The following is a 12679-nucleotide window of genomic DNA, read 5'->3' on the forward strand; positions in this document are numbered from 1 at the left end:
ATTTTGTAATCTTTAATTAAGCTTCGGTATTAGTGAGTAGGTACAAACCTCTTCCGCATTATAGTTTTCAATTCCTCCCATGTATTGATAGGTCGTTCCCCACTTCTCCGCCTCAAAGTCACCACTTAATCCCACCAAGTGATTGCATAGTCCGTGAATTCAAGAACTGCAATTTTCACATTCTTCTCTCCTAAGTAATTGTGGCAATCAAAGATTAACTCAATTTTCTTCTCCCAATCCAAGTAGGCCTCTGAATCACTCCTACCTTTGAATGAAGGAATGGTCATTTTAATGTTACTTAAATTCCTATCCACCTTATCTCCACCGAGATTCCTACCTCTCATTTCTTGCCTAACTCCTCTATTTTTACCCCTTTCAATCTCCGCATCCACAATTGCATCTTCATCCATCCCACTATCAACCTCAAATTCACTAAGCTCCTCCATGCTAGGTTCTCGTCTACCCTGTCTCCGTGCATTAAGACCCCTCCTTTGTGTATTGGCAGGTAATGGACTTTGCCTTTCCCTCCATGCATCTGGCCTATCCATCCAATCCCTCATATCTGCTCAATCCTTCGCACGAAGTCTTCTAGCATGAAAATCCGATCATCAATTCTACCTGAACTCGATCCTTCTTTGTCAGACATCCTAAATCTAAGTTATTTTTCTTCCTCACAATTGTTCACTCGAAATTTCACTCAATATGGCTTTTTCCCTCGATTTTTTTCACCAGTCTGCCTTTTACTACTCGTTGCTTTCACCAAGTTTCGCAAAGAACAATTTTGGAACTCAATCAAGATTTAATCACGTGAAATTCAAACCGGTGTGAGTGAGCTTACAATACCAATGAATTTAGAACAATTTGACTGGCAATTCAGACTAGATAAGTAAAGAAATTGACTCAAGAACGCAAAACAAGAAAGGAAATTACTGACTGAAAATTTAAACTAGACACAAAATAATAAATTGACTCAAGAAATCGGTAATTCCCAAGATCAACAATAATAATAACAATTTTTTTTTTTTAAATTCGGATTTTTTTGAAATTTTTTTAACTATATGGATGAACATTACTGTACAGATGAACAATAATTTTTTTTTTACTCTTGGGATAGAAAAATAAAAAATAATACTGACGCAACAAACGGGAGTTGATTTGGATGCAAATTGAATCAAAAAACAATTTTTGAAATTTTTTTGTAACCCTTTTGGATTAAAGACTCTAAAATACTAACGGACTCGAAGAATAGTAAAGAAAAGTAATAACTGACTCAATAAGAATTAAAAAGAGATATAACGTTGGATTGAAACCAAGCTCTGATACCAGTTGATGTGAACCCGCGTAGGCAAATACTACGGAACCCACGAACAAGATGGAAATCTTCCCAAGAAAGCCAAAGCAATGTTTTGGACTCGAATTCAATAAATCTGGAACCAAGCAACCCGAATCGTCGACGATGTGTGGACCTCTTGATTACGCAAAATTATGGAATTTCACCTGGTTGATTTGAACGTCACAAGAATTTGATCTTGATAAGTTTGAAAGTTATTCAATTGAAAGAACAAAGAGAAAGAAATTAAGCCTTTCAATTAATCAATATGTCAAAAGTCCCTAAAATAATGGAACGAGAAAATATTTATACTAGTCCTAAAAATCTAGGTAAAATCGTCCATAATCTTCCAAATATGGTAAGAGTTCTATTAAACTTGGAATTATAATAAAACAGGAAAATCCTCCGGAAAAGAAAAATCGCGTCCCACTTTTGTACCATGCGGTCGCATGGTACATTTTCTTCGGCTGAGTTGTTATGCGAAATTCACCCATAAAAATCCCTGCCCGTGGCTATGCGACCGCAAGCCTTGCAAAGCTATGTGGCCGCATGGCTTTGCTCCTTGAACCCGGTTTCCTCCACCTTAAACACATTGATCCAAGCTTTTTCGGCCTTCGTCTCCAACATGAAACTTGTCCCATTTTGAGTCTTGAACATGGTTTCATCAATAGTTGCCTTGACGAGACGGATCTTTCTTCAGGCTTGACGTTGGACTTATCCTTGACACTTGCGGCTCCTGGATCACATCAATCATACTCAGCGAAATTTGTCTCTATTTTTTCCCTTTTCCTTGATTGATTTTTGATAGAGATCCGCAAGTTGTTTTGCCTTACGACAGGTACGTGTCCAATACCATTTCCTTCCACATGTAAAACAACTTTCTTCGCGAACCTTTTTCAATGTGCTACTTTCATTTTCTTTGTGTCTTTTGAAATTGTTGCCTTGTTGTTGAAAAATTTGTTGATTATTTCATCCATGGTTTACTCCACGTGTATGTCCGCGTCCACATCTAAATTCATGTTCACGTCCACGTCTACGCCCACATCCTTGTCTTAATATTGCATTTGCTTCAAGCAATGCAGTACCATTTTGTTTCAGGTAATGGTATAGAACCAGTTGGACGTAACCCATGATTTTTCACCAGCAGTTCATTATTCTGTTCAGCAACACGTAGGCAAGATATAAGTTTTGAGTACTTTTTAAAACCACGCTCGCGATATTTCTGCTGCAGAAGTACATTCGAGGCTTGAAAGGTGGAAAATTATTTCTCTAACATATCTTCATTAGTAATTTTTTCTCCACACAATATCAATTTTGAATATATATTCTCAACAATTCAGAATTGTATCACTAACAGTTTTGAAGTTTTGCAAACGAAGATGCATCCACTCATAGCGGGCTTTGGGAAGGACTATAGTCCTTTGATGATCAAATGTCTCAGTTAAATTTTTTTTTAAAGAACCTGTGAATCTTTCTCAATGAGATATTCAATTTTTAGTTCATCGTGAAGATGATGGCAAAAGAATATAAGTGCTTTTGCACAATCCTGCAGGGATTATTTGTTTCCTTCTTTTATTATCTCTCCCAAACCTTTTGAGACAAGATGAATATCAGCATCAAGTACCCATGATAGATAGTTTTTGTCGGAGATGTTATAGTTTTTGTCGGAGATGTTAAGTTCAACAAACTTAAGTTTTGTGATGTTCTCCAAAACACATGCTACTTCGGGAGCATGTTGTATTTTACCTATTACTTCTTCAAGGGCAATATATCAATATTCTTCTGGAATATTGAAGTTATAATTCATACTCTTCATGAGCAAGTAATATTCTTCAAGAATATTAATTATAAGATTGCGTTACTTCAAAAGCAACAATATGATAGAATATTAATTTAAAATTTATAATAGAACATCTAAAGTCATTTAATCAGGTTAAAAATATTAATTATCGTACAATCATGAACATAAATTATTGAACATGCATTAAGTAATCACGAATGCATATTTTACAATCATAGAAAAAAAAGGTCAAAGCAAAGAATACTTGAATTAAAGCAATCATTAAGAAAAGCAGACAACACCAAGTTAGGCAAAAACGTGTATGATGTATATATAATTAAGTAAAGTTAAATTAGAAAACAAACAAAAAACTGTGATGGGACAAATTCTACAATTTTCGACCTTTTGTAGTTGAACCCAAAGTCCACTTTCCTTAAAAGTCTTAAGTTTTTCTTCATTGCTTGGAATTTGACTATAGAATTTCGCCAAACACACTGAGCGTAGTTTTACCCAATCATGAACAAATAAGTAGAATCATATCTGACTTCCAATTCATATAAAATATTCACAAAATTAACACATAAGTATCAAAATTTCCAATTCACAAACCAATAGATAACGTGGTGGTGGCAGAATTGTAAACCAAGTATTCACGTGTATATATAAAAAAAATTCACAAGTCACAAAATTAATTTTGGTACATGTGATAGATGATTATATTGAAAAAATTTACATGTTACTAAATTCATTTTGGTACACGTAATAAATGATTATGCTTGGAAAAAAATTACTACCTTTACTAAGTTTTTAATAATTAAGTCTTCGTGCTGATAACGTGTTATAAAAGTGAAGAAAAGAGAGAAATCAATAGACTGTGTATATTTTATTAAGAACCAAAACCCTGTATTTATAGGATAGAATCAGGGATATAATAGCAATTATTTCTAAGGCTGCAGGGGTATAATTGTTATTTACCTTCACTTAAGTTTTGGGCGATTTCACCAATGGTCACTAAAGTTTTTAAAACTTGCACAAATAGTCACTAAAGGTACCAAAATGATTCCAATTCAAACTTAAGGACCGAAACATGTGACCATACATATTTTTGAGGACCTTAGGTGCAAACTTTCGGCCACTTTAAAAACCTTCAAAAATTGGCTTAATTTGATGATTGGGGTCATTTATGGATTTATTGATGCAATTGAACTGTTACTCATGGTCGTATGATGCTGCTGGAGACTAATTGGGACCATTTTGTGATTCAGTGATGTGGGGAGGAGGAATTGAAGGAGGCAAATTTGATTTCTCATTCCATTCGATGCGAAGGATTGCCTGGTTCAATTCAACCCTGTTGGTTCGAAATTGGCGATGACCCATAGTTTCATTGGATGCGTCATGAAAAGGCGGTCCTAGGGGTGGTGGTTTGCAACCTTGGGTAGCGTCGTTGGCGCCGATAATTGGGGCTAAATGGTCCGAGTTCGTTGTCAATAAAAATGGCTGGAGATCTTTATTTTTTGATTTGTTTGGTTCGAAATTGGCGGTGACCCATAGGTACATTGGATGCGCTATGAAGAGGTAGAAATAGGGGTGGTGGTCCGCGACCGTGGGTAGTGTCGCTGGCATCGGAAATGAGGATTGAATGGCCTGAGTTTGTTGTTGCAACTTTTGGCCCTTTTTGGTTGCATGGGCAGCCTTCTTTGGCCGGAAATTTCATGCAGATCTGATGGAGTATCGGCTATTGATTGAGTGATTAGAAAGAGTGAAGTGAGGGTTTCAAGGTGATATGTTGGTCCGACAGCAAGGTGGTATGAGGTTGGAGTTGTGGTGGTCCATAGATGGTGGCTCAAAATCTTCAAAATTCACCACCTTTGCTCTACCAGTCGAAAGTTTGCACTTGAGGTCCTCAAAATTTTGTATGGTCAAGTGCTTCGGTCCTTAAGTTTGAATTAGAATCATTTTGGTACCTTCAATGACCATTTGTGCAAGTTTTAAAAGCTTCAGTGACCATTAGTGTAACGGCCAGAAACTTAAGTGACCATTTCTGAAAGTTTTAAACTTCGGTGACCGTTTTGTAATTTTCGCGTAAGTTCAGTGACCGTTTGTGAAATTAACCCATTTGTAATTATTTGTGACTAATAATAAACATATTTTAAAACTAAATTCTTCATCCCACGCAGCGACCAAAGCCAAAGCCAGATGGAGCAGCAGCACGCCGCCTCCGCCGCCGCTAAACCCATTCGTTGCATCGTCAAACTCGGTCAGCAGTATATCTACTTATAATTCCAATTTCTATAAGTGTGTTTTTCCTATTTAATTCGCTTAATTGTTTAATTAAGTTAATTTGACACCTCGCTTTGATTAACACAACTGCAGGGGCTTCAGTAAGTGTTCTGTGAGTTTACTGGTTTATTGAGCACTTTTAAGCATGAAAAGCGCTTTTGTTCGTCTTCTCTAAATAGTCTCCGTACGGGATTGGAATCTATCCAGTTAAAGAATTTGAACGTAATAGGGTGTAATTATTATTATTTTTTATTTGATTAATGCGAGAATTTGTATTGGGGTTCAAAAATATCACTGGGCTGCTTATTTTCATACTTCGTCATTAAAGATTAAGCGAGGACTGCAGGAATTGTGCTATAATGAGATGAAAATGTGTTTGTTAGAGGCAAATTTTACCGTTAGATGTTAAAAATGATATCTTTATTGTGATTGGATATATGTAAGTCATTTTTCAGCACGCGGTTTTATATGATGGGATCACAGGCAAGAGGAAAATGTGTGTTATTTGGCTTTTTGGCTGCAGTTTTGCATGTGTTCAAAGATGATATCAGTGTCTTCATAATCTAGTTGGCGGATTTATGTGTATGATACAGGAGGCTCTGCAATTACCTGTAAAAATGAACTGGAGACAATAAACGAGGAGGATCTTATGGTAGTTTCATCACAGCTGCGGCAGGCAATTATTTCGGGCTCATGTCACGGAATGGACTGGAGCAAGAGGCCTGGATCATTGGAAATTCCCAGGGTCATTGATGATTTCAATGATAAAGAGGTTACTGACTCAAAGAAATTTATTGTAGTTCATGGTGCAGGTTGAGATTTTACCTCATTCATTGCCACTGTTGAGTTACTTTTGAAATGTGTTGATTTTAGTTTATGAAAAACACATACACTCTGATAAATCACAAAACTACCTTACTTGGGAAAGGGGGATTTTATGTTGATACTTAGTGCATCAGTTCTTCAAAATTGAAACATGAGATCACAATACTTGGGTTTGCAGCAGTAGAAAACAAGAATCTGCTTCTGTCAATTGAACACTGCAGAAGTAGCTCAAATAGTTATAACTACAATCTGCCAAGGTTTTTGTATGTTTTGAATAATAAAATAGGAAATCAGAGAGCATTTTCCTTTAATTTGCCCAAGATTCTTCTCTCCATAATTGCTACACTGTATCAGCCAACCATGATTTTCTTATTGATGCACAAACAGATTTCCCATTTATCCTTTTTGTTTCGTGTGGGTAAAACTCATTAATGAACAAAGGATGATACAACTTTCCACAATATTTTGGGACATCTAATGTGTTTGTGTTGTTGGGTTTGTGCTAGAATGGCCCATGACATTTATTACTGCTATCAGGTTCTTTTGGGCATTTTCAAGCGAGCAAGTCAGGCGTTCATAAGGGTGACTTGAGCAGACCACTTGTTAAAGCTGGTTTTGTTGCCACACGTATATCTGTAAGACCTAAACATTGTCTGACCTTAGTCTATTGTGCTATATCAACTTCTTGTTTGTTTTGGTTGTACTATAATTTACGTGAAGTTAAACCATCGTAATGAGGCAGTTGAATTTACATCTACTTTTAAAAGATTATGTCATGCCGAAAGAACTTCATGAACAGAAAAAGTAGATCAAGTGCCTTATATTTTGTTTAATTTTACTGCCTTCATATAAATTGACAATGTCGACTTTTAAGGCCAATTTGACAAATTTTTATTTGTTTAATTTTTTTTTTTTTTTTTTGAAATCTCAAACCTTATGGATCATTGTATATTCAACGTTGTATATTTTCTAATGTAATTTTCATACACTTTCTACATTGTGTCAAACTCCACTCCAGAAAAAACTTCATTTGACCAAAAGTCCAACTGGGTCAATGAGTATATAACTAAGGGATTTATCTGGAGAAGAATGAGTTACTTTTTACTGAAATGGCTGAAATCTTAATTTATCAAGCACTGTTTTCAAATTTTTTTGCACTTCCCCAAATGTATTCTCGAAAAAAAACCCATATTGTCTATTGATTAATGTTAATGTGGTTCACTTTTTGCTCTTATGTTTTCTCCGTAAAGCCATACCTTTTTTAGGAGTTATATTGATTGGTCAAGTTACCTTAGCATTCATTTATGTATTTGTTTGGATAGACCACATTTAGGGGTTCTTTGAGCCCCATTTTCTCAAAAAAATGCATTTTGAAATAGTGTTAATGATGAAGAATGTGTGGTTAAAAAATAAGGAAATGTTTTGGATTTGCGTGTAATATTATTATATTGAAAAATTTGTGGTTCAAATAATGTCAAATCGTTGTTGAAGAATGTATTTTGATGAAAAAATGGGGCTCAAACAAGAGCATAGATTTTACATATTTAAATGCTTACCAATTTTCTTGAAAGTTGAATGATTTTGTTATTCTTTTTGTAGATACTTATTACTATGTTTGGCTGTTACATTTCAGGACATTCAAAAATTACTCATCTTCTAATGAGTCCTTTCTGGTTATGTTTATTCTCATTCTGTATTCATTCTAATTGTTATAGGTCACATCTCTTAATCTTGAAATTGTCAGAGCCCTAGCAAAAGGTATTGATGGAATTCAACTATCCATTTTTTAGATATTGTTAGCACAATATATATAGTTTCTTTAGTTTAAGGGTCCTGTTTATTATATACAGATTTTCTGATTATGCTTCATCTGAATCATATGCAAACAAGGATTAGCCAGGGTTTAGGACTCCTTTGACAGATTTTCAAATTTTTATACCCCCCCCAAACCCAACCCCCCTTTCGTTTTCTTTTTTCTTCTTGCATTCATTGTTCACTTCATTTTAATATTTTTCTGCCAACATGTTTTACCTCAAGATTATCCACCATTGTAACTGCCCAAGGCCATAAATTGTTTATACTCGTGCCAAATCGATAATTTCTGTATTCCATTGGCTCCTGCAATATATTTTGGCATTAAAATCAACCATAAACCTTTGAACTAAATTTGTTAAGCTTTTGACTTGTAATGTTGGTCAACTTATCTATAATCCAAAATTATTTTGTTGAATTTCTATGTTATTCATGACTGCATTCACCTCGCCAAAGTTATAACTGAATTTCTTAATGACAAATCACGTTCTTTTATGCTTTCTAATTTAATTCTTACATTGTTAAGATTTTTATTTTTAGGGCCTGTTTGAGCCACGTTATTCTAAAAAAATGTATTTTTAAACAGTGAACAATGAAATAAAAAATAATGTGGCTCAAACACCTCCTTATTTATTTATTTATTTAATTTTTATCCTGCACAACTTATTGCAACTCTTTTTATCTCTTTTTACTATGTACATTTCCTTTTGACAATTTATTTGTGTCTTCCTACAGAGGGTATTCCTTCTATTGGAATGTCTCCATTTTCATGTGGCTGGTCAACACGTGAAAGAAATGTTAGGAGGAGTACTGAAAGCTTTACCTATCAATTTGTTGCAATATTCTTTTCATGCTATATGTCTGTTTAGTCACCTTTTGGATAGCTTTTAATGGCTAGACCTAAGAAAGTTTAGTTGTGCTCCTTTACAGATAGCTGTGGCTGATTTAAGTACAGTGGCTAAAGCTATCGACAATGGATTTGTACCTGTAAGTTTGAACTTCCTCAAGTGAACAATGAAATACGAGATTACACCCATTGAATTGATCTTTATATTATTTCTGTTAAGGCTTCAAAACTTACTCTTTTTTCCCTCATTATGACTCTCCAATCTAGACCACAATTATCATAATTGAAGGAACAATGTGAATTATAATATCTTTCACCACTTTATATTCTTGTTTTTGGGCATTCTTCTATGTTAATCTTCAAGTTACCAGAAGTGAATCTTTTTACAATTTTAAAGTTTTCCTCATTGGAGGATAAATTGAAACACCCCTAAATTCCCGAGGTTAACATGATATCAATCTTCATTCTGCCAAAGTCTGAATGAGATTACAATAGCTTTGTTTACTGAGACACAGATATATATTTTCAATCAAAAATTCAAATTTACTCGCTACTATATTCTAACAAATAGTATTTTACTTTGATGCTGAACCACATTCATGGCATGGTAGAAGCAATTCTTTTAACTGACTACTGTTAGCGAGCTGTCATTCTGAGAAATGTTGCTTCAGGTTTTTATTTCATCTTGAATCAGGTTTCTGATTCATTTGGATGATATTCTTGTTGCTAAGAAGTTTTTGTTTGCTTTGCGACTATTTATCCATGTTTTTTTTTCTTTCCATCTCATGAAAACTAGAACTGATGCCCATTTCTCAAAATTCTAGGTTCTGCATGGAGATGCTGTACTGGATACTTCACTGGTTTGATTTCTGTTTATGCATCTCTAAACTAGTAAATTTTCATGGTCTCGATACGTTCTGAATCCAGTCAACTTATGATCCAGGATTGCACTATATTAAGTGGGGATGTAATCATACGTCATCTGGTAGCTGAACTGAAACCTGACTATGTCGTTTTCCTAGTATCCTCTATTAATGTAATGATATTCTTACCCCTAATTCTTCTTTGACTTTTATCTTTTTCATGGGGACATGAGACCGTTACTGAACTTGAATGAATAATTTATCTTCTTTTGTTGCCTAGAGAAGATCACACCAGCAGATTATTTCTAGTGTAAAAGTAATGGGAAAACACCTAATTATATGCCATTTTCCATCACGTTCCATGCAATCACACCTGTCTGTACCGTCTAGTTTATTGTATTTTGCACATGGGAATACATGTGAAATAGCTTTATGTGCACGTCCTATACAACTCCAACTGAAGACAGATGTTTTTGGGGTATATGACCGCCCACCAACAGAACCTGATTCAGTGCTTCTTAGGGAAATCGGTAAGTATCTCAAAAGATAGAAGTGTGTAACACACACAAGGTAAAACATATTCTGATGTTGGGTTCATTCGATATTGAACTAAGATGCTTAATTCATTATTCATATTCACAGCTGTGCGTGAAGACGGTAGCTGGTTTGTAGTAAAATCAGAATTGCAGGACATGAACAGGCAAGGTCAGTGTATTATCATTATTCGCACCATACAATACGAGTTCATCTCCTACTTAGCATTTATATACCTGTGTAATGTTTTGCCATTAAGATATTGGCACTTTAGCACGTTTGAGAATGATTTACCATCCTAAATTTAGCTCGTTGACTTTACGTATACCTTCACAATCAAGATTGCTGTTGTATAGTTCACACAAGGTGTGATGGTGATAAAGGAACTCATGAAGCTTTACTTTCTTTCATGTTCATAGACTATTAACCAATAACCGGTGACAATTATTGTGAACAGTTGAAATAACAGTAGCAGCACACGACACAACTGGTGGCATGGTGACAAAGATATCGGAAGCTGCAATGATTGCCAAACATGCAATTGATGTCTATATTGTTAAGGTAATAGACAACAACCTATCAGTTTGTTTCTTAAGGAAATATGTATCTTCAATGTTAAGCGGATGCAGGCAGCTACGGATCACTCATTGAAGGCTCTACGAGGAGATTTGAAAGAGAACATACCTGACGACTGGCTTGGAACAGTTATCCGGCTTGCCAAGTAGAATCAACTGCTCCTTTTTTGAAGTATATCGACATAGATTTGGAGTATGCAAGTTTTTGTGCATGTGAATTCAAGCATTTATTGGAGTCAGGTCAATCCTGCTGTTGTATCCTACTGATTAACAATTGTAGACGTCATACCCCTTTGTATCGTTTCCAGCTTTACTATTTTTTTTTTCTGTCCATTTTTTTTCCAAAAGCAATGGTGACATTAGAATTAGTCCACTTCATCAAGTGCAAATCAATCTGAATACTTTCCCTCAGGATCTACTTTCCTGCAATTAAAATATGTTGACCTCGAATTTTGTATCTCCAACGTGGTCAATAGATCCCAAAGCCTTCCACGTCTACACAACTCTGAGTTTTGCACATTTAGATAAATCATTAGCCACACGTGGCTTTCTCCGACGGTGTGGAGTCGATCCCAGTCCGACTATTAAGTCAGTTGAAATAGTATATATGGATGTGGGAGGTGCTTTAGACGTGAGCCTTCAATATTGAAGGGGGTTGGCGTTGGAGAATTCCATGATAATATAGTAAGGATGGCAAGGTTATAGTTTGAAAGTCTAAGTTTGCATTATTTTTGTTCTGGTATATTGTGTGAGCTTTTATAGCAGAATAATGTGAATGTTGATCGTAAGATGAAAGTGCACATGGCCTCGTTCGTGTGGCTGAGGCTTTTTGTCGAAGGTGTCAATCATGATGCTAATATTCATTTTGTTGCACGTAAATCTGGTACATGACTTAGACTTGACTTGATTAGTTGGATAGGACGACGGTAGCAGGGAATTGTTATATTAATCACATATTAGAAATCTTATAAAAGATTTCCCGTTGGCCCCCTTACAGTCTCTCCTGCGTGAGGGTTCGGTTCTTCATATGGGGTCGACTCAGTTAAATGGATTCAGCATCCCATATAGGCTTGGCCTCTTCATGAATTTTGGGCCAAACTGCTTGTTAGACAGAGTGACGTGGAGTTCGGTTTCAGGTTTGTTTGCCACGTGGGAGGCGAAGCATAACAAAATCTAGAATAAAGTCATTACCAGATATATTTTGCCCACCTAGGGGACCAATCCTCACATTGACATGGAATTCGCACCGATTTCATGTGAATAAAAAATGTAAAAAATGGCAATCTAATCACCCCCAACTATGAGTGTATGTCAGCTGAGGTTTCAAAATAATTCTGGCACAGCATATTGCAAATTATAGCCTGTGACCTGAATAAGTCCCCTCTGGATTTAAAATGCCATATCATCTTATCCCTCGTCTCTAGCATACGCATACGGCATACCCAACGAGAGTGACGTAATTAGCTCATTATCAATTGAAGCAAATTTCCTCTCAATCTTAATTGCATCCAAGGCACCCGTTAATGAAATGAAATTTTTCTCCCGCTCTACCTCTCCCCTTGGCACAGAAACTGACCGGACAGAAGCAGGTCTCGACAGGTAAGGGTCGTTAAAAATTTTGACCGTCTCCATCTCCAATTCTACAACGTAGGCCTTGCTGTAATATTCTCTACCCAAAACGACACTATGCCATAAGAAAGAAGATTCATTCAGAATTCTAGCTTCAAGAAAAGAGTCAGAACAATGATACTTATATTTCAGAAAACGTGCCGCTTAGGAACCTGGGTTTGTAAACAAATTCCAAGCTCGCTTGGGTTTTGAGATTTGGGTAGT

The 12679-nt window shown here is 35.7% G+C and overlaps 2 protein-coding genes across 3 annotated transcripts in view; both read left to right on the forward strand.

The window, feature by feature from the left end:
• The first annotated feature begins 5278 nt into the window (after positions 1–5278).
• On the forward strand, positions 5279–11257 carry LOC111398921 (glutamate 5-kinase-like). 2 transcript variants are annotated; one of them, XM_023026082.1, is made up of 13 exons: positions 5287–5367; positions 5484–5491; positions 5984–6202; positions 6753–6850; positions 7931–7973; positions 8763–8824; positions 8958–9014; positions 9699–9734; positions 9818–9895; positions 10201–10267; positions 10380–10442; positions 10729–10832; positions 10901–11257. In XM_023026082.1, the coding sequence occupies exons 3-13, from the start codon at positions 6040–6042 to the stop codon at positions 10994–10996; spliced, it is 867 nt and encodes a 288-aa protein (XP_022881850.1). In that variant the 5' UTR covers positions 5287–5367; positions 5484–5491; positions 5984–6039; the 3' UTR covers positions 10997–11257. The 2 variants fall into 2 exon arrangements, with proteins under 2 accessions (XP_022881849.1, XP_022881850.1); XM_023026081.1 differs by lacking the exon at positions 5484–5491 and having other exon boundaries at positions 5279–5367.
• Positions 11258–11647: 390 nt separating this feature from the next.
• LOC111398337 (glutamate 5-kinase-like) overlaps positions 11648–12679 on the forward strand; it is a 6890-nt gene continuing 5858 nt past the window's right edge. The window contains exons 1-2 of the mRNA XM_023025254.1: positions 11648–11729; positions 11821–11982. Coding sequence (XP_022881022.1) covers positions 11648–11729; positions 11821–11982 — 244 coding nt within the window. The remainder of the gene's footprint in view (positions 11730–11820; positions 11983–12679) is intronic.

This window comes from Olea europaea, chromosome 8 (genome assembly GCF_002742605.1).
Source record: "Olea europaea var. sylvestris chromosome 8, O_europaea_v1, whole genome shotgun sequence".
Taxonomy (NCBI): Eukaryota; Viridiplantae; Streptophyta; class Magnoliopsida; order Lamiales; family Oleaceae; genus Olea; species Olea europaea.